The sequence below is a fragment of the Geotrypetes seraphini genome, chromosome 9 (assembly GCF_902459505.1).
Source record: "Geotrypetes seraphini chromosome 9, aGeoSer1.1, whole genome shotgun sequence".
Classification (NCBI taxonomy): domain Eukaryota; kingdom Metazoa; phylum Chordata; class Amphibia; order Gymnophiona; family Dermophiidae; genus Geotrypetes; species Geotrypetes seraphini.
The window spans coordinates 50,751,441-50,778,281 of NC_047092.1; the positions used below are offsets into that span (position 1 = coordinate 50,751,441).

The 26,841-nt window shown below is 39.9% G+C and overlaps 1 protein-coding gene across 1 annotated transcript in view; it reads left to right on the plus strand.

Annotated features, from left to right (window-relative positions):
- The first annotated feature begins 9,769 nt into the window (after positions 1-9,769).
- Positions 9,770-26,841, plus strand: part of WNT2 (Wnt family member 2) — a 67,055-nt gene continuing 49,983 nt past the window's right edge. Inside the window, exons 1-2 of the mRNA XM_033958925.1 lie at positions 9,770-9,828; positions 20,828-21,060. Of these exons, the coding sequence (XP_033814816.1) occupies positions 9,779-9,828; positions 20,828-21,060 (283 nt within the window). The 5' untranslated portion in view covers positions 9,770-9,778. The remainder of the gene's footprint in view (positions 9,829-20,827; positions 21,061-26,841) is intronic.

Genomic DNA, 26,841 nt, shown 5'->3' on the forward strand with positions numbered 1-26,841 from the left:
GAGACGAGCCCCTCCTCGTTGATCTCTGCAGCATCATACCCATCAGATGCCACTCCCCTGGACGGAAGTGCATTTTCTGTCTCTCTTGGCGGCCCATGCTTCCTTCTCTTTGAGAGGCCCCATTCGAACCACTGAAGGATGCTTCTCTTCTGGATCTAACGATCAAGACTGTCTTTACCTGGATCTAACGATCAAGATCTACTTTACCTGCCTCGACTAATCCTCTTGAGCTTTTTCCCATTCTTCCTGACACAGACATACATAAACTAGAACAAGGATCCAGAACAGATCTAAACTGGAACCAATTCAAAACATTGGACTGGGAAACCTTCAATAAACTCTACAACAAATATTCTAACTCCTTCTGCAAACTAGACACCTGCCCACCAAACATCATGAAAACTGCGCCCATCCACTTCAAAGCCAACATGCTATCCTGGGTGAACCTCCTACTTTCCTCAGGAAACTTTCCTCCAGACCAAGGCCATATTATGTTAACCCCAATCATAAAAAACACGAAAGACCCCCCAAACACCCCTTCTAATTACCGACCAATCGCTAGCATCCCTCTTTTCACCAAAATAGCTGAAGGGGTAGTAAAAGCTGAGCTCTCCGCCTATCTGGATAAATTCAACATACTATGTGACAATCAATCGGGCTTTCGAACAGAACACAGCACCGAAACCATCATAGCAGCCTTAATTGACCACTTGCACACCCTTTTCAGTCGGGGCTCCAGCGCCTTGATACTCCAACTCGACTTGAGCAGTGCATTCGACCTAGTAGACCACAACATTCTTCTCGAATGCCTGTCCCACATAGGCATCTCCGATCAAGTCCTCAATTGGTTTCGCGGATTCCTACAAAACAGATCCTACAGAGTACTTAAAAATGACTCTTCCTCACCTAGCTGGGTCAACTCCTGCGGGGTGCCACAAGGCTCCCCCCTATCCCCCACCCTATTCAATATCTACCTCGCCTCCCTGGGTAACCTCCTTCACAACCTCAAACTCAAATTCTTCATCTACGCAGATGACATCACAATAATCATCCCACTCTCCACTTTCTCCTCAGAACTTCTAGCCTACATCACAAGCATACTCAATCAGTTAGAACTTTGGATGCTATCCTACAGATTAAAACTAAACCCGAACAAAACAAAATTCTTCCTAGCCTCCCCCAATGACAAAATCAAAGACTCCACAATCCAGGTGAAAGGTCTGGTCTTCCCCCTCGAACAAACAATAAAAATACTGGGAGTCACTCTAGACAAACATCTATCGCTAGAAAATCACACCGATCTCACTGTCAAGAAATGCTTCTCAGTGCTCTGGAAACTGCGCACCATAAAAAAATACTTTGAAGACTCCTCTTTCCGCTTATTGGTACAATCCTCCGTGCTCAGTGTACTAGACTATTGCAATGTCATTTACTTGTGCTCCACAAAGAAAACCATGAGGAGACTAAAATTGATCCAGAACACTGCCGTCCGCCTCATATTCGGCCTGAACAAATGGGACCACATCACGCCTTTCTACCACCAACTGCACTGGCTCCCTTTCGAATCCAGAGTCATATTCAAATTCGCCTGCTTCTGCTACAAAACAGTTTTTGGCTTATTACCGAGTTACCTCAATCACCATTTCACGCTGAATCTCACCAACAAGAAATCACGTAGAACCCAGCTATTCGCCTTCCCACCCATAAAATTATGCCACTTCAATAGATTTCTCAACAAAACCTTTGCTTACCAGGCGGCTAAGCTGAACCCTTGGCTTGCCCAAATAATACTCGAGGCCCCCTCTTACCTTAGTTTTAGAAAACTCCTCAAAACGCACCTCTTCCGTGAACAGGGATCTCAATCCCATTTGCCACCGTCTTCTCCCCCTTCCCACTCTCCCCCCTCCACACTTGATCTCACACTCGCTAGCGCGTACCAACCCTTCCTTCTGTCTTACCACTACCCCTGCTAAATCTCAGCTATAGTTTTTTTTCCTCTCGCCCCCCCCCCCTCTTCATCGCTTGTAATTTTTTGTTACAATTCTGTAATTTTGTAGTTTTGACAGTTCTGTAACTTCGTTACAACTCTGTAAATTTGTAATTTTGTCAATATTTTGTAATTTGTGTAAATTTGTAATTTTGTCAATATATTGTAAATCCGTGTATCACCGCGGACTGTAATTAATGAATGTGAACCGCCTAGAACTTTTTGGGTATGGCGGTATACAAGAATAAAATTATTATTATTATTATTATTCTGGTCACCTTTGTCTCAGCACAGCGCATATTGGAGCTTCAGGCTCTTTCGTACAGGGAATCCTTTCTCCGTATTACGGACACAGGAGTTATCCTCTGTACTGTACCTTCCTTTTTGCCGAAGGTGATATCAACCTATGTCAACGCCTGTGTTTCATACCATAGGTTTGGAGTACAAAGATCAGATCTTATACAAGTTGGATGCCGGGAGAGTTTTGCTGCACTATTTGGAGAGGACTAATAATTTCAAGCTGTCTGATCACCTTTTTCTCCTGATTGCTGTGCCTCGCCAAAGTTGGCCAGCATCCAAGTGCTCGATCACTCGATGGATTCGAATAGCCGTTTTCATGACTTACATTGCCCACGGCAAGCAGCTGCTGATTTCACTTAAAGCCAACTCGACTGGAACTGTGGCTGCATCATGGGCGAAGTTTTGCACGATTCATCCATATGAAATTTGCAGGGCTGGCTACTTGGTCTTCCCTTCATACTTTTACCCGGTTTTAATGAGTGGTTGTGGCAGCTCATTCTGATACCACTTTAGGGACCTCAGTTTTGAGGAGCAGGCTCTTCTGTCCCTCCCTAGCTGTTACCATTGCTTTGGTACATCATCTAGCATATGGAATCCGGAAGGAATGTAACAGAATGGAAGATTAGGTTTCTATCTTCGATAATCTTTCTGTTAGTCCCTGTAGGATTCCATATGACCTGCCCTCTCTGTATGCACTCAGTTGTTGAATAGCCTGCTTTTTTCTGCCTCGATTGTTCTCCTTGCAAGCTTGAAGTCTTTTCAGCCAGTGAACCCTACCCCACTAGGAGAGATGCAAAGGGCACCATTCCTTGTATTTTAGAAAGAAGACATTTTTCATTAGTAGACATATCCCACTTAAATCCCACACACACACAAACAAATCCCTCAACATCCCCCCCCCATACACACATTTTCTTTTGACTCTAATAGCCTCCTTCACCTCACCTTTTAACCATGCCATCTTTCATTTGGCCTGCCTTCCTCCTATTTTAATATGTGGAATACATCTGGATTTGGTTTAGGCTTCCAAGATAGTATTTTTAAAAAACTTCCAAACTCTTAGCCATTGGTGTGGTAAGGGAGGGGTGGATCACCCCGAGCGCCACCTTGGTAGGAGTACCAGCACTTCTCTTTCCCTCCCATACTTCTTCAAATCTTTGCTTTCCACAAGCAGCATCTGTTACCTGCTGCTGGTGCCGGCCTTATCCCTCCCTCTGACATCACTTTCTGTTCACGGAGACCAGGAAATGACATCAGAGGGAAGGATAAAGCTGGCGTGAGCATCAGGTAAGAGATGCTGTACTACCAATGACTGATCCAAAAATCTCAAAAAGATTACCAGCTAGCATGACCTCCAAAGAACTTATGTATTGTACTGCTAGATTTATTTATTTTTTTTAAAATAGATGTGATTTAATTTTAGCGATTGATCCTGAATGTAAAAGAAGCAGGGCAGAATAACAGGATAGGCAACTAGCCTGTCCAGTTGGGTGTTTGTTTCCTTCTGTGAAGAATCCACTTGTGAAACAAGAGACCTTTGTCAGGAAGAAAAGATGAATACAAGGAGTTGATGATAGACTGAATTATGCTCATCTGTGAGCTGTTAGCCAAAGATGATTACCTGACTGAATTCTGTCTAAGATAAGTGTGTGAGAGCTGGGCAAAAACAGGATCATCAATCTACCGTATGTCTATTGTCTATGCCTAGAATGATTATTTGAATAAAGTTGGGATTAAGTATGGTAACATCTATGAGATGAAAATAACCAGGTGAATCACTAAGACTGAGTATCTTAATAAAAAAATTCAGCCCACAACTTAGCCTGTGTTTTAGATTTTGGCCCATTATGTGATTAAGTTTGACACCACAGGCCTAAACTACCATTTCTTTGGGTTTTTGTACCTTTGCATTTCTTAGTATTAAATCTTACCTGCCAAATTTTGGACCATTCCTCAAGTTTCACTAGGCTCTTTCTCATGCTATCCACACCATCAGTGGTGTCTACTCTATTGCAGATTTTGGTATCATACTCAGAGATAAATCTTACCAGACAGCCCTTCAGCAATATCGCTTACAAAAATGTTAAAAAGAATAGGCCCAAGAACCGAACCTTGATACACACTACTAGTAACATCTCTTTCTTCAGAGCAATCTCCATCGACTACAGTGGCCTAGTGGTTAAGAGTAGCTGCCTCAGCACCCTGAGGTTGTGAGTTTGATTCCCACTTCAACTCTGGGCAATTCACTTAACACGTATTTCATTGCCCCAGGTACAAAATAAGCACCTGTCTAAAATATGTAAACCTCTTTGATTGCATAAACTACACAGGAAAAGCGGTGTACAAGTCCCATCCCCTTTTGCGCTCTGTCACCTTCCACTCAATCAGTTCCTGACCCAGTCCATCACTTCGGGGCTCATACTGGTTCCTAGATATTTAAAGCCCTCCTCCCTGCTATAGTATTGCTTTTTAAAACATTGCACTTCATTATATCTGTGTCTTTTGCCCTAATTTAAAAACAAACTGGTTATGATTTTGAGGCCTGTAATAGTCTCTTACTGGCAGCTGGATTCAAGGGTGGAACCAGAATGTGGATTTTAGGATGTATTAATAAAGCTCTTCAATGTACTTCAGCAAAATGTTTTCAAGTCAATTTAAAAATATTACTTTTGGCATCTGAGGTTGTACAGAACTGAGCCAACTCTGATGGAGAAATGAAGGGAAAAACAAGAGAAAAGTTTGAAAAACAATAATGTGTTAAGGAAATGACTAGTGCCAAACCTCACTTTAAAAAAATACCCAAATTAGTAACCATGTAGATTAGCATTTGCTATATGGACCATGGGATATAGCATTTGCTATATGGACCATGGGCTAGGTCTTGAAAAGTAACTTTTATATCAAATGTAGCCTTGCCCAAGGATGTGGACTGTACAATAATGGGACAACCGCCCCCTCCCCCAACCCCTCTTTCAGTAGACTTCTGAGGAGAACTGTCCCTGAAATGAATATTGTAGTACTTCACCCTAGTCTTTTTATCTATAAACGCCACAGGTAAACAAGGTATTTTTTTAAATTCAGAGACTAGAGTTGCAATAAGAACTACTCATGCAAGATTAATCATAGAAAACTATGAACTTCCACACAGATTTCAGTGATAATTGACTATGATGAATAATATACAATCTCGCCAAGTACACACTTAAAATATCAGTGAGTTCACTGTAACCCTTAAAGGTATATATTTACATTAATGTTACATAGGTTAGGGATGGACAGCCAGAAAATGGTTGGTTGGTTGTTTTGGGGTTTGTTTGTTTTGTTTTGTTGGGTTTTTTTTGCATCATTTACTATGTCATTGGGGGAATATTTGTTCTGGGGTATCCTGCCATCATAGGAGATGACAAAAAAAATTAAAAGACCCCTTTCCCACAGTTCCCTCTCCCACCAGCAGCAGACAACTCCCCACTTTCACTGTGGACCCCCACTACTCCTTGTAAATCCTCCACACCTCTCTGAATCTTTGGTGGTCTAGCAGGAGTCTGTTGGGGCAGGAGTGATTTTCATTCAGTCACGCCCATGGCTGAAACTACATCAAATATGATGGTCGTGACCTTTTATCATAACCTCAAAGTAGATTTGGGGGGGGGGGGGGGAGAGGAGCAGGAAAAAAAGGCTGCAAGGAAGACACTAGATCATAGGTTTGGCAAAGACAGAAGGCTGCCCTATCGATATTCTTTGGGATGGAGACACAAGCAGGTGCTGTTCCTTTTTTCACATCTGATCCAGTGGTTCCCCAAGACTATCATCTCTTACAATAGAGAACTGATGCTCAGAGGGGAAAGATAACACCTCTGGAGGCAGGACAGGATTAAGAGATATCCAAATTGGGCACAGGCCTAAGACCCAAATGTTTGAGGGTGTCCCTCTCATAATATGCTAATTGAATGGGTCACAAGATTGATTTTTGCCCTAGTACGTCAGTTGCTTGTAAAAAGATTGCAGGAAGTTAGCCACCCGTACTTGCAGAATTCTATCTATTCTTTCCCCCAGCTGCTGCTGCTTCTGGTTTTCTTCTGCAATCAGAACTACATAGGGCCCTATTTGTGGCAGTTTTAAAATATACAGTATTTAAATAGGAGCACAACACACTTGTTTGCTCAGGGCCCATTTAAAGATTCATCCTGTCCTGTCTGGAGGTGCAATAAACTTTCATAGGCCAAGGGTTAATGCAAGCTGTGTTAACCTTTCTACATATTAACTATTGTGTATGCATTTGCTTATGTAGTTTGATTGTGTTGCATAGTATGCCTTATATTTTTGCTATTGAACTCCACGTTAACAGAGATTAATGTGTTGGTGGCATTTATGGTGTGTTACTGCCACAAAACCTTCATAAATGCTGTAGGCCACCAGATGAGTTATGCAGAGTAAATCCTCTATAAAAACAGAAAAGTCTATATCAACATTCAGTTCATGAGTCATTACTGAGGTGATTGGTCTACTGTTATTCTGTACAGAGAAGAGCTAAGGATACTTTCCCACCATAGTAGACTAATACAAACTTGAAGGTCTATGAACTTATGTGACTGAATTAAGGACTGCTGGATTATCGGTTCTTAGCCACTTGTTTTTAAGATAACTCTTATGCTTCCAAAGGCAGACTCTTATACGCCTGATAGGACTTGCTAATAAAAATTTTAAAAGGCATGATGGGCATTATTTTATATATACAACTCTTCTGCATATACAGTTGGTAACTTTGAAGCAAAAAAAACCAAAAAAACCTTTTATGAAAGGAAGGGACTAAACATGTTTGTGATAAGGGAAAGCAAACATATTCAAAAGACTTATCCTATATAATAAAACGCTAGCTGCGCATGCGCACTCCTATCTGCGTGTGCCATGATCAGTAGGTCTGTGGCCGCAGGAGTGCGCATGCTCGCTTGTACGTCACCAGCCGCTGATCGCCTCCACAAGCCGGGACTCAGCCAGCCGCCGATCTCCGTTCCTCCAGCGGGGTGGGGGGGGTCTCGGAGGAGAGGGATCGCGGCCCCTCAGCGCCCCCACCGAGGAGCCCAGCAACTTTCCGCCCCGGCTCTTAAACTGACCCCGCCACCCGGGACCTGAGTCCTTTGCTGCCCCCCTCCCTTCCCTTCCCGTGGGCCCGACTACAAACCTGGCGATTCCAGCAGCGTGTGCAGCAGTCTTCACACACTGCTTCGGGCCCTTCTACTGCCCTGATTTGCTTTGCTGCATCTCTGATGATGTCATTATATCTAATAATTGTAATTGAAAAATGCACATTAATTGTTCTCTAGCTCTCAGACGCCTGCAAAGATATAAAAGCAGGGAAATTGTATCTTTCATCGAGCTGAGAAACGTTAGAAAAAGTGCTCTGTGCTTAAATTACATATTGAAGTGCTAAAAAATAATAATACAACTTGATAACAAGGAGTCCAGCACTTATCTTTTTTCTGTTATTATGGCCGTTACTCCTATCCAAAAGACGTAGCTGTTAAAGCTGATTGCCCTAAGGGACCCGTTTCGCCTTTAAAACGGCTTCATCAGGGGTCGTATAGTCCAGTGTGCAGCTAGCTTCCTTTAAAAAGCAAAAATGGCGCTGTAAAACATGGTCTAAGTCACAAAAACCCACCTAAAGTCACCAGCTAAGCTCTGCAAAAAAACACAAAACAGACCCCCACACACTACCCCAATGATCACCAACCCCCCCACCCCCATAAAAATATTAATCACACCTTTAAAATTCAGCCTCCTATCATCAACCTATCATCACCTGGCAGCCTGGCATAGGAAAGCCTAGTCGTCCAGCACAGAGGCGGCTTAAGCCATCTTGAGGGTGGGTTAGGGACTCATGGAGAGGAGGACCCATGCCCATAAGCCCCTGTAATCACTGCATTGATACTTAAACATGTGCACTCCCCTATACACCCCCTCCAAAGCCCTTTTGTACTGGCATATAAGTGATTCCTGCAGCCATAAGGGCTATTAGGGTGGTAGATAAGTAGGTCTAGGGGATCCTGGAGGTGGTTTGGGGGACTCACCATGACCTATAAGGGAGCTGTAGTGAGGAGAAGACATGGCACCCTTTTTGTGTTCACAGCAGTGCCCTGTAAGATACACCACTATTTAGGTGCCATGTCAGGGTGTTCAGTCAATCACTTTGCAGACCACTCCCATAGGGCTTGTTCTAGACATTTTTGACTTAGACAAAAAGTTGGACAAAAATGTATAAAGATGGATGATTTAGCGACTTGGACAATCAGATCAGCAGGACGTATAGTTAGACGATTTTCAAAACAAAAAAAATTTTGGACGTATTTTTCGAAAATGTGTCTTAGGCTGTTTTTTTACTTTGGATAAATTGCGACTTAGATGAAAACGGACTTAGACATTCCTTTCGATTATGCCCTTCCATGTGTAAAACAGAACCTTTTTGCACACAGGCTGGAAATGAAGAATGATCATAGCATTTTGTTTCTCAGTGTGAAAGTTATAATCTGTATGAAAGCTTCACACGTCTCTTCCATCCTCATCCCAGTTATGAACAATAGTTACCCTCATTCCTTTTGTCTTTGCAGGGAATGATTTTGCTGTTCAGGTCAAAGGCCATGTTAGTAAGATGTGTTTGTCATTTCTTAAAGCAAACACACACATTTAATTCTGTTCTCAGAATTAGGTCACTACTAAGTTTCAGTTATACTGTATGTGGTATTTAACCCAATAATTTTATGGAAACAAACGGATTAAAGTTAAGGTCTTGGAATAGGACCAAGATATAATAATTGACTTTTCCCCCCTCTTATAGATTCTAACGTCAGCTGTGAAAGTGTACCGTGCATAAATGCAAAAGCTGGCGGTGGATTTTGATCACATACTGTTTGGATTTTTAGGTTGTTGAGAGGTGACTGCTTCTTCAGCATTTCAAGGCTAATCAGAGGTATTACCCCCTCCTCATGTGTCTTGACATCATTTCATGTGAGTTAAAAAAAAAAAAAAAAGGACGAAAGAAAGAAAGCAGAACCCACCCAGTATGTAAGCAACCTACATCAGCCCTTCAGCCTTATTTCCACAGCCCTGAAATGATGTGGTGAAGCAGGACAAAAAGAAAAGCAGCCTATACTGGCCTTTCCCTCCCCAGTCTAAGGATCTCATTTAGAACAAATCGGAAAGTAGGCAGAAAATATTTAAGATTCAGATCACAGCAGACTATCTTCAGTATGAAAACACATAACCAACCCAGCCCTGAAATGGAAAGGTGAAGAGCTGGGGTGGTGAGCTCTGGGATCTTAGGAGCTACTTGTATGCTGCTGTTTTAAGGTTTTTGTTTTGTTTTGGGTGGGTTTTGTGGTGTGGTTTTTTTGTTTGTTTGTTTTTTTTGCTTAGTCTATCGGATTTTATTTCACTTGAACTGATGAGGACTGAAGGGTTTTTAATATGAAACTCTTGCTGCTTGGGATCTGGTTTTCTATGTCTCTGATCTTGCTTTGGGTAACCCCAGAAGTCACTTCTTCATGGTGGTAAGTTCTGTGATTGTAGAAAATAAATGTTCTTATGATTTTTTTCCCCGTTGGGGTGTAAACCTGTGTGGTAGATGAGTGGACAAACATGAAGGTTAGAGGAACAGAACCAATAACTAGGGGACATTTTTGCCTTAGTTAATTTAGTCCTCCTCAATTTCATCTCATTTCTTTGTGGTAAATATATTTTACTTGTTACAATTTCCTATTTATTTACCAAGCATATAGTACTTGTGCTTTGTACATTTGATCAAGTAAACTCCATGTGGAAGATGATCAGAATGTATGCTCTGGTCTAATTGAAATAGCAAAATTTGAGGTTTGCAATCCTTGGGACTTATATATATACTATGATCTTTCTGTACTTTTAAAGATTTCTAGGCAATATATTTTTTTTAATATATGGACAGTAGTGCTTCACAAAGTATGAACTACAGTTACAAAACTCCGTCAAAAATTACAAAGACTAGGGGACACTCGATGAAACTGCAGGGAAATACTTTTAAAACCAATAGGAGGAAATATTTTTTCACTCAGAATAGTTAAGCTCTGGAACACATTGCCAAAGGTTGTGGTAAAAGCGGATAGAGTAGTTGGTTTTAAGAAATGTTGGGACAAATTCCTGGAGGAAAAGTCCATAGTCTGTTATTAAGACATGGGGGAAGCCTCTGCTTGCCCTGGATCGGTAGCATGGAATATTGCTACTCTTTGGGTTTCGGCCAGGTACTAGTAACCTGGATTGGCCACTGTGAAAATGAGCTACTGGGCTTGATGGACCATTAGTCTGACCCGACAAGGCTATTATGTTCTTATGAAATTGCGTAGATATTTTGTAAATTAAATACTAACATTACTGCATCATGTCTTTAGTGCTGCAGGACGTACACAATGCTGTACATTATAACATTCAAGACATGGTCCTTGCTCAGAAGAGTTTACAATCTACTTAACAAACAAACCTGATGAGTAGGGGATTATGTCAGCATTGCTGTTCATCTTTTCTGGATAATTAGGAAAACAAAGTGAAACATTCTGCTTGTGGTCATGTTAATGTATTCAGATATTTTGATTTTAATTTGAGACGTAAGATGCATATAGCCGTGATTTACCAGATGTTGGGAGGGGTGTGTTTTAGAATGGATGTCACTGCTCACAGAGTGTGGGCTATGGCAACTTCTATTGCCCATTTACGCTCCTCTCCCATTCAGGGCATTTGCAAATCGGCCACGTGGTCCTCATTTACTTCTCATTACTGCTTAGATCAGCATTCTAGACCAGACAAGTCCATTTGGTCAGGCTATTCTCAAAAAATTATTCTCTTTAAAAGCCATCTCCCCTCCATCCTCAGGAATTTCACCAGTCTCATGACAGTTATTACCATTTTGACGAAACTTCCTTTCGTTTACTGGTACAGTCTTCTATCTTAAGTATTCTCAATTATTGTAACATTATATATCTAGGTGCTTACAAGAAAATTTTCAAAAAATTGAGAGTGATTCAGAATACTCATTTGTGGTTTTAAAAAATGGGAGCATATCACTCCTTTTTATTTGAAACTCCATTGGTTGCCGATAGAGTCGAGAATTCTGTTCAAATTTTCCTGTATTTGTTATAAATCAGTTTCAGGTTTGTTATGCTACCAGGTTATCTTGTGTCTCATTTTTTTTGAGTCACGCCAAAAAGACCACACGTAGCATGCACTTGTTTCCATATCCCTCATTAAAATCCTGTCATTATAAGAAGTTCCTTAAGGGAACCCTCTCATTTCAAGTCGCTAATTTGAATGTATGGCTTGGAAAAATTATGTTAGACGTCTCTTCCTATCTTGATTTTAAAAAATTATTAAAGACTCAACTCTTTGATAGGCTGGTATCTTAATGCATTCTGCTTCATTTTTTCAATCAAGTTCCTTAAATTCAACTTGATGTATTTTATCTGTTCTATGTATTACTTCTTTCCCTGCCATGCCGGTATTTTCTGCATTATATTGTAAATGCTTTCTGTCTATCTGTTTTTAAGTCCATTATTCTAATTTGTATTTTATCTGTATTCCTTGTTGTGAGCCACCTAGAACTTTTTCGGTATGGCGGTATATAAGAATAAAATTATTATTATTATTATTATATTTAACCCTCTTCCTAGAAGCATAGGCCTGGCAGCTTGGAAGTCCATATGTGAAAATATACTGCCTGCTTGTCCTCTGAGAAAATATAGTTGTTCACCTGTAGCAGATGTTCTCCGAGAACAGCAGGCAGATATTCTCACAACCCACCCACCTCCCCTAGCTGGCTTCTTAGCTTTTAGACAGAACTGAAGGACCTATGAGCTGACGTCAGGCAGGAAGACACTCGCACATGCATGGTATGGATAATGCTAAAGTTTTAAAGTGATGGTACATTTCCGTACATATCCGTGGGCGACTTCACCCATATGTGAGAATATCTGCCTGCTGTCCTTGGAGAACACCTGCTATAGGTGAGTAACTATGCTTTTTGGGTACTTCTAGTCTCCCCAAAAAAATATCTGGAAGGACATACAAAACTCCTAATTTTACTAATAAATTATGCCCTATTGGAAACCATAGGAGGACCCTACCTAGACACTACCAGGTCTACCCACTGCATTCATACAAAGACCCACTCATTCACTTAACACACAAAAAAGAAAGAAAAAAAGGGGAAAAAAAAAGTGGAGAAAAAGCCTCAGTTCATCTTCATATGGCAAAAAATTCCACTTATAAACAATCATTAAGCAAGGTCCAAAATGTATCAGTTCACGCAGCAGTGAGAAACACTATAGTAGCCCTCGTAAGAACCACCTCAAAAAAACTCTAGCACGCCAAATTACAAAACTTCAAAAAATGTGAGTAAAGCAAGCAGCACATATATGAGTCTCAAACACAATCAATGGTAAGCAGGAAAAAATAAACACTTAGCTGCAGATGGTGTTCAGGCTGTCTTCCATGCATCCAAAAAGTTTAAGCCTGCCTGGCCCCGCAGCCACTCTTTCCCGACGGGGAAACCTCCATTTCGCTGAGCTGCATCAGGGGAATGATTCCAGCCTACTCCACCAGCAATTGTAGAGGCTCTCCAAGTGCTCCAACTGCTCACATCCACACAAATAGAAGCTGAGGCGTGGGATTCTCCAGCAATCAGTGTCTTCAAAATGGAGTACAGACTCCTCCCCCTTCCAGTCAGACCAATCCCCAGCCAGCTTCAATCAAAGAACGCCGCCCACTCAATTCGGGCATTCAGCCCAGCTGGGTGGATGGTTTGTAGATTGTAGATCCATCTTTGTTCCCTCTGACGTAGCTGACGTCTCCAGTCACCATGTCTCACAGAACAGGGGCAATGATCAACCACCACACCCCGCAGTGAACTAAAAGCATGTTGGGCTTCAAGGCAGTGCACCACCAGGGGTTCTTCCACTCTTAGTATGTATACATGACTTGTGCTCCAGTAATCTGACCCTCAATTTCCTGTCCCACATATAACAAAGGACAGGGGCATATGATGATGTAAATAACCCCCTCTGTAATGCAGGAAGTGTTGCTCTTCAGTCTAAACCTTTGTCCTGAAACCGAATGCACAAATTCAGTGATATTTAACATCAGAGAGCACACAGAGCATCCACCACAACTGTGATGTCCCCTTTCACCATTCTGAATACCCTCCTTGTCCACTGCAGGTAACATATTAGGGCTCAAGATGTCATATAAATTCCTGTTCTTTCCATAAGCAAAAAGGATCCTAGTATCCTGAAAACAGGGGGTGAACCTGCAGGAGCCCAACATGTGTTTGCGTGACCCGTTTCACCCAAGGGGACATCTGATTAAACTTAGAAACAAAAGGGATCACATCCCCTTGAGCTTGTTCTCTCCAGTACTCCAATAGGGCCTTCCTGTGATTGTAAAGAGCCCGTCTAGCTGCTCTAGACACAATAGTTTCTGGATATCCTCTTTGATGAAACTTCTCCATCAATGTTACTGACTGGTGCCTATATTAGGCATTGGAGCTACAGATCCGTCAATAGCGGAGAAACTGGGCAAAATGTATACTGGTCTCCCCCACAGCACACTCAGACTATGCCCCCTTCCAATATGAACATACTGCAGTGTTAGACATCCATTTTCTGCCTTTGTAAAATTGGAATTTAGATAACCATGCAATATGGCTTTCTTACCATATCAAACTAAAGGTATCGTCAGTTTTCTCCAGTTGAAGGAGAATTCAGTACTATGAAAATGGGCTGCTCATATAGTCAGATGATGGATTTTATTCAGCATTTTGTTCACCATTTAGATGCCAGCTATGCATAAATATTCAGAATGCTACCATTTATGTATATATGCCAGATATGTACTATTCTGTAAATATGTGCATATCTGCAGTAGCACATTTTACAGGTAGGTGTGCATATGGGTAAACTTTGGGCAAAGAGCATGGGTGGGGGGTATACATTTCTGTATGTAATACTGTAAAGAACAAGGGCTTTTTTTTGGTGCTGGTACTTGCTAGTACAGGTATTTTTTATTTTATTTTTTTTTTACTTGACCTGCTCCCCTCCCCTCCAGTGCCCATGGCCATCATCTCCCTCCTTGCATCCTCAATCCTCTTCCCCCAAGTCTAACCTTCATCTTGGTATTACAAAAGACTGCAATGGCAGCAGTTCACAAATGTTGCCCTGCCACCAGCCCAGCATCTTCTCTCTACCACGGCACACCAGTCTGATGTACTTCCTCTTTCCTCAGAGGTAAGCCACGGAAGAACAGTGTTTGGAAATCGCTGCCGCCCTGATGTTTGAAACACCAAGAAGAAGGTTAGTCTTGGGTAAGGAGATTGAGGATGTAAGGCGGAAGAGAGTGAATGAGAACAATAGACAGAAGGCAGATATGTTGGATTTGGTAGGGGTTGGAGGCCTAGGAGGGAAGGAGAGATGTTGGGGGAGGGGAAGGGGGAGGGGGAGGGCAGAGCATGAGAGAGACTCAGGGACAGAAAGGAGAGAGAGGGTTTTACTACTGTAAGGGTAGAGCCATAGATAATGACCATACCCCTAAGGTTGCCCAGTATGAGTACTGGTACCTTTTTCCCTACAAAAAAAAAATCAGTCGTGTTCTATAAATTAACTCTAATTCTGTAATCTTTCCCAATTTTACACTTAGCACTTAAAATTGCATATGTACTAGAGTACATAAATTGTTAAATTAGTTGCAAATTTGTATTCTGCTAACTCAACTAATTTTCAAAGCAGATCACAAAACTCGAGAATAATAACAAAAAACAAGTCCAAAGAGATTAGGTGAGTTTTCAAAGATTTCAAAAAGGAAGGGTACATTACATTACATTGCAATGTACTTGTTAACCGCATTATCAAAAGTTCTATGCGGTTTACAAAAAATTATTAATTATAACATAGAAAGAATGGATTAATTAGTCAAATATTTAAGGAAAAAATAGGTTTTCAACTTCTTCCTAAAATGTTTGTAAGAATTAGCGGAAAGCAGCAATGAATGAAATTCCTTCTCACGAGAAGCTGCCTGGAATGCTAGGACATGATTGAGGAATATCATACTTTTACGGGAGGGAAGTTGAACAAAGTATGTTGTTTTCTACTATCAAGTTTCAAGTTTATTTATTATTTGATTAATCGCCTATTCCAAATTCTAAGCGATGTACAAATTGGTAAAATAAATTGTCTAAAATATACATAAAATAGCTATAATGAAGCTATCAAGCCATAAAGAACCTTATAACAAAAACAGCCTAGCTTGAACAAAATCCAAGCCTTCATAGGCAACCAATGAAGTTCATAATAAAACAGTGTCACATGATCATATTTTTTCAGTCTGTAAATCAGTCTAACTGCTGCATTTTGAATTAATAATAGTCTTGATAACTCTTTCTTAGTGACTGACAAGTAAAAGATATTACAGTAGTCAAGGAGGCTTAGTAAAAGTGATTGAACCTATAGCTTAAAAGCAGAAAATTCAAAGTAAGGTCTAATTGTTCGCAATCTCCATAAAGTAAAATAACTTTTACGTACAACGGTTTCTATCTGTCTTTTCATCATGAGATGTTGGTCTAAAATGATTCCTAATATTTTAATCGTAGGGTGAATTTTGTAAGATGTTGAATGAATTTCAATAGAAGGTTCACAAGTAATTTTTACTAAGGGATGCTACAAAAAATTTTGTTTTGTCAGAATTAAGTTTTCATTTAAATTGCTGCATCCAAAGATTCATCCTTTCTATTACAGTTTCAATTATGGTAGAAATCTGAGATAGAACCAAATTATAACATCTAATAATAACAAGTTATTGCTAATTTTAACTGGGGTTGCCATTCAACAGATCACTTACAATTGGAAGAATTGGAATAGACTTAATTATTGTTTTCGGTGGAACTCTGTATGCCATATATATAAAATGGAAAGGACACTAGCTGTCCAAAAAGGAAATTATAACAAATTTCAAGATGTGTGGAGGCCATTAATAGATTATTGTAAAGATTAAAAATATTCTTCCCTGTATAAAATTTTAAGACATTAAGGGGGGAGGAGGGTGGGTGTTTTTGATTATAATTGAAACAAATCATTGTCATAAATAAATAAGGGAGGGGTAATATTTTATATTATGATGATTAATTATAGGATTTCAAGTGTATTTGAATGCTTAATTGATAAATGTCAATATTGTACTTGATTTAAGATTTGAAATGAATAAAGATTAAAAAAAAAAAAAAGAACCAAATTATAAGGTATGACTATTGTTATGTCATCGGCATAACTAAATAATCTAATATCCCAGTCTTTTAAGCACGAACCAAGGGACGAGAGATAAACATTGAATAATGTAGGTGATAACGGGGAACCCTGAGAGACACCACATGGATTTTTCCAACTAAAAGAGTAATTGGTGCTAAACTGTATTTAGTCTGTATTTAGTGCACAACTTCTATGGCATGTAACTACAAGGGGTTATGGATGAGAGAGAGGAATGCCTGGATTAGAGATGGGCCTAGAACATACTAGTTATAAAATGCTGTCACAGTTACACACCTAAACAAACTATGCTGGGCACAATAAACACAAGTGAGTTCCAAAGAATTTGAATACCAATCCTAACGAACAAGGGTACCCACTATAACTTTTCTCCACTTCTTTAACGACAACTGCAAGGGCTCAGAACCTTTTCCAAGGTAGAAGAACCACAAACCGGGGAAAAGTCCCTAAATGTGGCCTCCTGAATCTTTCATAGCATTGCTGCTAGTCCATTAAAATTTTTCTGCATGTATTATTTTGAGAGTGAAGTTATTATAGATTACTGCTTGATAATCCCAAAATCCTCAAGTGATGAAAAATGAAAACTAAAGTCTGAAAAATTTTTAAGAAGCATCACAACTTTCCAGCAAGAATGTAAAACTCCAGCGGGTTCTGACATGTTTCGCCTCAAAGGCTGCTTCAGGGAACCCCCTCAGTGGACTCTCCCCGGATTTTGTGGTTTATTTTCTACAATAAATACAAACAAAGAAAGCCAACAAATAACAAAAATACTTTACAAAATAAACACTCAGGCAAACTCCTGACACCACCGGTGGATACCTTATACTGCAGGGGTGTCCAATGTCGGTCCTCGAGGGCCGCAGTCCAGTCGGGTTTTCAGGATTTCTCCAATGAATCTGCATGAGATCTATTTGCATGCACTGCTTTCAATGCATATTCATTGGGGAAATCCTGAAAACCTGACTGGATTGCGGCCCTCGAGGACCGACATTGGACACCCCTGCCTTATAGTCTTCTGATTACTTTTCTTCTTCCGGTATCATGATGTAACCCCCCTCTCCTAGACGCCACATTTGCACCACTGAAGATGTTAATTATCGGTGTGACAGGTGTGAGCATCTTAAAGGCCTACTGAAACTGCTTTTTTCAGTTGTGGCCAAAGATGAAACTGCTACCATAACTGCAGCTGAAACTTATCATCTGGTTTCAGCTGAAGCTACAAACAAAAGCTAAAAATTGGTTGCGTGAATGTGAACCATTGAGGCCCACTGAGGATTGTCAGAGTTTCCAGTTGGCAGTCCTCTGCTAAACCCACAGAAGATTATTGCCCTCCAGTCCCAGGAACTGCAAGCGCAGGCTGACAATTGGGAGATCCATTTTAACAAGGACTTCTCAACAAGTTTGGCACATTTAGGTTCCCAAATCAGTGCAGACATAGTTAAATATCCTCTGTGAAAGGAACATTGTGAGGATGTGTTTACAAAAATAATGATTACCAGCTTTTTATGCTTATCCAAACTGCACAACTAACAAGACTAAGTAGCATCGATATGTTTTCTGTTTTGTATTTAGTTATAAAACTAACCCCCTCTTTTACAAAACTGCAATAGCAGTTTCTAGCGCAGGGAGCCGTGCTGAATGGCCCATACTGCTCCTGACGCTCATAGGAATTCAATGAGCGTCGGGAGCAGCGTGGGCCATTCATGCAGCTCTCCGCGCTAGAAACTGCTATTGCCACGTCCAATGTTGGTATGTGTTTTACGTTGGACCTGGCAATCTGGCCATTTAGATAAGTGTTGCTGTTCCCCTGTACTTCAGATAGTTTTTTTTAGTTAATTTATAAATAAATAAATGAAAGTTTCAAATGAAGTTGTTTAAGGATAGGAAGGAGGTTTGACGTAGATGATTATCCGGCATTCACCATTCAGGTTAAGGACCTGAAATAACATAAATGTTATAAGAGGTTTTATACTTCCTAGTTGATATATTACTTAGAAGAGTTCTTTGAGTATTTGGGGTGCTGTTTTAACAGCTTGAGTAGGATGCAATACGATATGTGAGCTATTGACACTGATTAATTAAAAAAATATTTTTAATGTCATTACTTTCACTATCCACCAAGACCCCCTTTCTTTGACACAGGATTATTACCTTGCGGGTTGGATATAGTTAAAAGTGATCCGTTTTACTATTTTTGGTTACACAGTTACCGACAGGTCTACAGCAATTGGGTTTTAGGATTGGTAAAACTGGATGCTAAATAGCCGAGCAATGAAAGTGAATCAATCGCTTGGCTATATTGCATGGGGTTTTACTCATTTGCCTGGCCGGATCGGACAATGGGCAATTGTGGGGGAAAACACAAGGTGGGCTGTTTAGTGAATCGGGTCAGTTTGCAGCGACAATTGCTGAATCTAGCCCCTAATATAGGGGTAGGGAAATCCGGTCCTCGAGAGCCGTATTCCAGTCGGGTTTTCAGGATTTCCCCAATGAATATGCAAGAGATCTATTTGTATGCACTGCTTTCAATGCATATTCATTGGGGAAATCCTGAAAACCCGACTGGAATACGGCTCTCAAGGACTGGAGTTCCCTACCCCTGCCCTAGTACTTATTTGTGCAAGTGTACATTTATCCTAGTATTCTATAAATTTAAGTGTATAAGTGGCACTTAAATCTTAAATTTATAGAATGGGGGATGAGTTAAAAAATTTAGCATGCACTAAATGTTTAAGGCATACTAGCAAACTGAATGCCCATGTCTAGACAAAAGTATTTTTTCACTTGGTGCACTGTATAATTACTTGGTGGAAGATGTACTCAAGGAGTTAATATATCTCAATTTATAATGAATTTAAAAAGGTTCCTGGAAGAAAAGCCTATAATCTATTCATAACCTTGTAGACTTTGGGAACCAACCGCTTATTTCTGGGTGTGAGCATCAAGAAATGGATCGTGCAAGACCAGACACAGGATGCTGGGCTCAGCAAATCAGTGGCCTGACCTAGTAGGATACATCTCACATTCTTAAAACAAGAGAACGGGAAAAAGAAGTATATTATTGTTTCATTCATTTTGCTATGTTTCATTCAAACCATAGTTGTCCCCTGAGGAAGGCAATTTTGTTTGCTAAAACCTGGATCCTGGTTGGGACTTTGCTAGGATTCCACTATTTGGGACTTCTAATGGTCTTTTTAAAGACCTAGGACTTTGTTTTATTTCATGTTGCCTTGTAATAAATGTAACTGTTGGTTGATTTAGTGAAACACACTTTCACAAGAAAAAAGAGATAAGCAATGTCATATATAAATGTAGGCAGTACTGCTTCAGTTCAAGGGAGTGTATTTCAACGAAATGGAGGAAAAGCCTCAGACAAATGCCCTCCCACCACCACAATGGTCTTTTTGATCAGGAGAGATGTTACGGCATCCCGCATAAAAGTTTGATCGGACTGTGATACACCCTGAGGCAGCAAGTTAGTGAAACGCTGGCCACCGTCGGTGTACCGATCAACAGAGATAAGTTGAAAACTTTTTTCTTCTTTCAACCATGCATAGACAGCCCTGCTTATAGTTATTTTAATTTGGGAGGACAACGGAGGTTTTTGCCAGTGAGGTTACCACCCAACCACCTTTATCCACCATTGTGGTGGTGGGAGAGCATTTGTCTGAGGCTTTTCCTCCATTTCGTTGAAATACACTCCCTTGAACTGAAGCAGTACTGCCTACATTTATATATGACATTGCTTATCTCTTTTTTTCTTGTGAAAGTGTGTTTCACTATATTATTGACTTATATTATTACTATAGTATAATATATTATAATATATAATTATATAATATATATAATATATAATATATATTTATAATATATATTATAATATATAATATATTATATATAATATATAATTATAATATATAATTATATTATATTATTAAATTAGTGAAAGTGTGTTTCACTATATTATTGACTTATATTATTATCCGAGTATTTTTTGCTACTGTTGGTTGATTTAGACATCTCTTGCCTTTCTTATGTTTTTGATTCTTAAACAAAAACATGAGTGCTTTTTCTATTTATCCTAATTCTGCAAAAGTGTTAAATTCTGGATTAGTAGTACAAAGGAGCTGTAGTTGACATTGTATTTTTGTCGTGTTTCTTGTCCCCAAATGCTTTCTGAAAGTTGCTGATCTGTGATGGTTGTTTCTTCTTTATTCAGGTACATGGGAATAGTGGGCTCCTCCTCCTCCTCCAGGGTGATGTGTAATAATGTCCCAGGTTTAGTGAGCCTCCAACGTCAGCTATGTCAGCACCACCCTGAGGTGATGCAGTCCATAGGCCTGGGGGTCAGTGAATGGACAGCAGAATGTCAGCACCAGTTCCGTCACCATCGCTGGAACTGCAACACCCTGGAGAGGGATCAGAGTGTGTTTGGCAAGCTTATTCTGCGCAGTAAGTACTGTTTTCTCAGCACAGTGTGCTATAAGATAGCATTTTATGTGGAAGAAAATTATATCCCAATTCCTAGCTGTTAAAATGTACTAGAGCAGGGCTGCCCATGTCCGGTCCGCTAGATCTACTGGCAGGCCAGGTTTTATTTATTTATTTATTTAGATTTTTATCCCGTCCTCCCAGTAGCTCAGAACGGTTTACAAGTAAACATTCACAATGGAGTGAATTGGACATACAAGATTATACAGTAGATTTAAATACTTGGACATACGAGACTGTGCAGCAGTTTAGATATTGGGACAATACAGCAAATTAAGAACAGTAGTTTAAATATAAGTAGTTTAGTTTAGATACAAGATATTTGAGTATAGGCTGAGAGTGGACTATACAGAAATTTAGGCAGAAGATTAGAATGGAGAAAGAAGGGTAGAGGTGGGGTTTAAGGGGGTTGGGTGTAGACTGAGGGTGACCTTTAGTTGAAAAGGGGGGTCTTTACCATTTTCCGGAATGTCATTAGTTTTCTGGATATCCGCAATGAACATGCATGAGAGAGATTTGCCTGCTCTGCCTTCTTGGTATGCAAATCTCTCTCATGCATGTTCATTGCAGATATCCAGAAAACCTGGCCTGCCAGTAGATCTCGAGGACCGGACTTGGGCAGCCCTGTACTAGAGCAATGATTCCCAATCCTACCCCCGAGATATACCCTCAGCTAGGATAAATGCAATGAAAATGATATATTTGCATGCATCTATCTCATGCATATTAACTGTGAAAATCCAGAAACCTACCTGATGGGTAGCATCCCACATGACAAGCTTGGAAAACAACGGTCCTGTAATGCGCCCCATCCATAATCGCCATTCATACCATCCACGTATTTCTTGAAAGTGATCTAGCATGCACTAAATCCTACATGTCTTATTATATGCTTTTGGACCACATGTCGCTGGCAAATTCTATATAGTCCGTCTACAGTTAGGTGCCTGCATTGGCGTCTAACTTGATTAATAGGGTTTAATTAGTGCTGATATTGCCGTTAATTGGACTTCATTGAAAGTTAGGTACCTAACTCAAAAAACATGATTCTATAAAAGATAGACACCTACTCCAAAGTGCCTACCTTAATGTGAACTTAGTTAAGGGGCAGATCGTGGGCGTGGTTTTGAGTTAGGTGCCTCTTTTTTAATTAGGCGCCAATATTTCGGCGAAGCAAACTGTAGCATAAATACAATGCACCTGTTTGGACATCTGGTGACGCCTAATGCCGCTTAGGCAGTGTTAAAGCATGATTCTATATAGCACGTGGCTAAACTTTCATAAAAGTCCCTAAATTTGGCATTTTTAAAATATAATTTTTAGTTATGAAACTTTCAAAATATACATAAAAGAAAGAGCAAAAAGAACAAAAGAAAAAACCCCTCATGACCTTTTTATTTTGTGTCTTAACTAAATGTTTTGCAATTCATATTTTCTTATTCCATCCCTGTTAAATATGTTCTACATCATAGCATTCAATTCCTATTTATGCTTTCTGTTCCCTAATCTGGATTCCTAGAAGGTTATGAGCTTGATTTTTGCATAAAGCCTCCACATGGAGAATGGGATGTCCATGTCAGGGCATTCACAGGCAGGGCAGGATTAACCAATAGGCCAAGTAGGCACGTGCCTAGGGCCTGAAATGGTCAGGGGGGCCCGATGAAGGAGGACATCGACATTGTTTTTTCCAAATGGTGATGGGCCCCTCCAGTATTGATCGGCAACGCGGGCCCCACCCCCTCATTGACGGAAAGTAAGACAAGCAAGCAACGCGGGTAAGAAAGGCAACAGGAACTGTAATTGTGCAAGCGGTACTGCTTGCCCTAAGCTTCCCTCTAACGCAGCTTCCTGTTTCCGCCTGGGCGCATGGTGGGATGGGGCGGGGCAGGGGGCCCAACGCACTTGTGTGCCTAGGGGCCCTCAACAAATTAATCCTGCCCTGTTCACAGGTGTCCCAAGTATTTTACGAAAGGTTTGCTAAATGTAGAGCTTTTTATAAAATGTGTATAAGGATGCGCATGTAAGTCCTGACATGTCCAAAACAGCCATTTTACTTAGTGCTCTTTATTGAAACGCATTTTTGTCATTCAGTGATCGGTACATAAATGCTGATTTTGCTATTTACGTGTGGAAATACCATACTTACAAACTGCATGAAACCCCTAAAAGAAGGGATTTTTTTTTTTTTTAAATCATAATTTTTCATTGTTATTTTCTTTTTCTTTTTAAATCTTTATTCATTTTTAAACTTATAATAAGTGTGATAACATATCCATACAAATAACCATAACTATATCACTTAATAATCAACAATGATACATATAATATTCTCTTATCTCCCCCCTCCCCACCCTTATTTATCATATAATCAATACTTATACAAAATGTAACAATAAAAATACCCTCCCTCCCACCCCATAATTGAACTTGTAAATTTAAGGGAAACAAGATTTTTCTAATCATTACAATACTTTGTTAATGGCTCCCAAATATCTTGAAATTTCCTGAAACAACCCTGTTGTATTGCAATAAGTCTCTCCATTTTATAAATATGACATAAGGAGTTCCACCAAAAATTATAATTTAATCTATTCCAATTTTTCCAATTATATGTAATTTGTTGATTGGCAACCCCAGTCATTATAAGTAATAATTTGTTATTATTTGTAGATATCTGACTTTTTGCTCTCATTGCCATACCAAACAGCACAAAAAAAAGAAGGGATTTTTGAGAGTGAAAGGAAGAAATCTCTGGTCAGTGATTTTTGAAAGGCAGATTTCTTCTTTCTAGCTGAGGTGAATTCTTGAGAGGGAAAGAGAGCTTTCTAGCTGACATATTCTGTGCTTCTCACAGCAGCTCTCTAGAAAAAAGGAAACATTTTGTTTTATTCAGTGAGCTGGATGAAGAGCTTACTGGAACAAAAGGCAGACAAATGATCCACATTCACATACTTTAGGGAGAATTAGCTATTGAAGTTGATAATAAAGTCTGGATTACATAATAAAGCTCACACACTAAGTAATGGTACCTGAAGCTGGTTAAGGGGTCAGGGATAGGAGAATTGTTTAGTATAGTACAGAGAAGCATAGAACATACATTACTATACAGGGATGCACTAGAGATACATGATCATAAATCATTTGCTATTTTTAACTAGTCAATATGTATGCATGCAAAGTATATTCATAAGCCATTTGGGGAGTGGATACATTTTTCCTCAGATTCTGTATACATTGCCCTAATTTGAGAATGGTTCCCAAATTTGTGCATCAACTGATTAAATTCCTTCAATTAATGAAGTTAACAAGTATTTAATTGGCAATAATTAGTAATTATGTACAGATCTGCCCTCTGCCCTGTTCTATGTGCCTAAATTTCATAGCACAGAACTCAAAGGGGGGGCATAGTCATGGGATGGTAAGAGGCATTCTGAGAAATTAGGCCCAGGGTTATAGGCATTTGTGTGCCTAATTACCTTGGATTGGGTGTGAGCATTTACACCAGGTTTTGGGAGGCATAAGAGTTCGTAGAAATAAGGCGCAACCTGCGCACTATGCTAGTATTCTGTAAGGATCTTAATAGCACCTAATTTTGGCCGCCGTTTGTCAGGTGAATAGTATAAGGGCAAGTTTATTTGCAGGAAATACATACAATAATTATTGTTTTATCGCTTTAAACTTCCCACTTTGGGATTCCTCAAGGTAGCGATTGTCATATCATGTCGTAGAGCCACAGGAAGAACAATAAATGAACATTTAGAGGAGGTTTACACCCATATGAAGACATGTCTCGTGAGGTAAAAAATTATCCTTTTTTTCAGTTACAAATATGTGTCCAACCACCCCCTAAACAAACTCCCCCTCATTACATTTCAAAAAGCCATATCTATACAATGAGCTCCCTCCCCCAAGCACTCAACGTCATCGACCCCCCCCCTAAACATACACAGCCCTCCAATGGCCTTCCTCCCCCACATCCACCACACACACAGCCCTCCAAACCACAGACTGCACTTACCCAGTAGCCATCCTTGACCAAATTTTCCATCTGCAAATTTTTGCCAAAGGCCTGAGTTGGTTAGGATAAAGAAATCATGGCAGTTATCAGAGAACTTGGACACAACATCAAGGATCCTCTGGTTTGCATCGCAGACTGCTTGGATATTCAAGGAGTATTCCCCCATCTTGTGTTTGTAAAACATCTTCTCTTCCTTCAAAGGGGGATTAAATAGGACTTGGGTACAGTCAGTGGCACCCAAGACATTAGGCATGTCAGCAATTCAGAAAAAGGAGACAGAACTCCTTTTATCTGAGAAAAGGCTAAAGAGGTTAGGGTTTTTCAGCTTGGAAAAGAGATGGCTGAGCGGGGATATACTCGTAATTGAGGTCTATAAAATCCTAAGTGTTGTAGAACGGGTACAAGTGAATCAATTTTTTACGCTTTCAAAAAGTACAAAGACCAGGGGACACTCAGTGAAATTACATGGAAACACTTTTAAAACAAATAGGAGGAAATATTTTTTTCACTCAGTGAATACCGGTAGTTAAGATCTGGAACTCATTGCAGAGGATGTGGTAACAGTGGTTAATGAACAAGGAAGGATAATCTAAACAATCCCGAGAATTTTAAGATGGAATTTAACATTTCACCATTCTGTGCCTCTGGAGGAAAAAAAAATTTTTTTAAATAAAGTTCAGCACATGAAAGGTTGTAATTTTTTCCTTACTGATTTAAAACAAAACAACAAATTTTAGATTAGAAATAAATTAGGAATCTAATTAGTAAATGGTTTAAAAGGTTTGGACAAGTTCCTGGAGGAAACGTCCATACTCTGCTATTGAGAGAGACATGGGGGAAGCCACTGCTTGCCCTGGGATCAGTAGCATGGAATGTTGCAGCTATTTGGGTTTCTGACAAGTTCTTGTGATCTGCTTTGGCCACTGTAGAAACAGGGTACAGGGGTAGATGGACCATTGGTCTGACTCAGTATGGCTAGTAATTGGTTCTTATGTTTTAAGGCCCATGATGTCAGACTTTGTGCTTTGAACTAAAGTTTGGCGTGGATATAATAATAAAAATTTTATTTTTGTATACCGCCATACCACATAGTTCTAGGCGGTTCACATACAATAAAAATTATACAATCAATGAGTAAAATACAATTAATTAAAAATGCGTTAAAATCAACTAAAATAAGCACACTATGGGCTCCTTTTAAAAAGGCGTGCTAGCGGTTTTAGCACGCGCTAGTCGCTACCGCCTCCTCTTGAGCAGGTGGTAGTTTTTCGGGTAGCGCGCACTAATCCGGTGCGTGCACTAAAAATGCTAACGCACCTTTGTAAAAGGAGCCTTATAAGAACAGTATACTATTTACCAATCGAGATTCTAAAACATCAGTTTACAAATTTATCAAACAAATCAGTTTTTAGCAATTTCCTAAAAGACATATATGAATGGGCCTGAGAAATGATGGTACTTAACCATAAGTTCATTTTATCTGCCTGAAATCCCCAGGAAGCTGAGAATAAAGATTCACAGTGCCAGATTCTAAAACCAACTAAGGAGATAAGTGGGAAGTTTAAAGCGATAAAACAATAATTATTGTATGTATTTCCTGCAAATAAACTTGCCCTTATACTATTCACCTGACAAACGGCGGCCAAAATTAGGTGCTATTAAGATCCTTACAGAATACTAGCATAGTGCGCAGGTTGCGCCTTATTTCTACGAACTCTTATGCC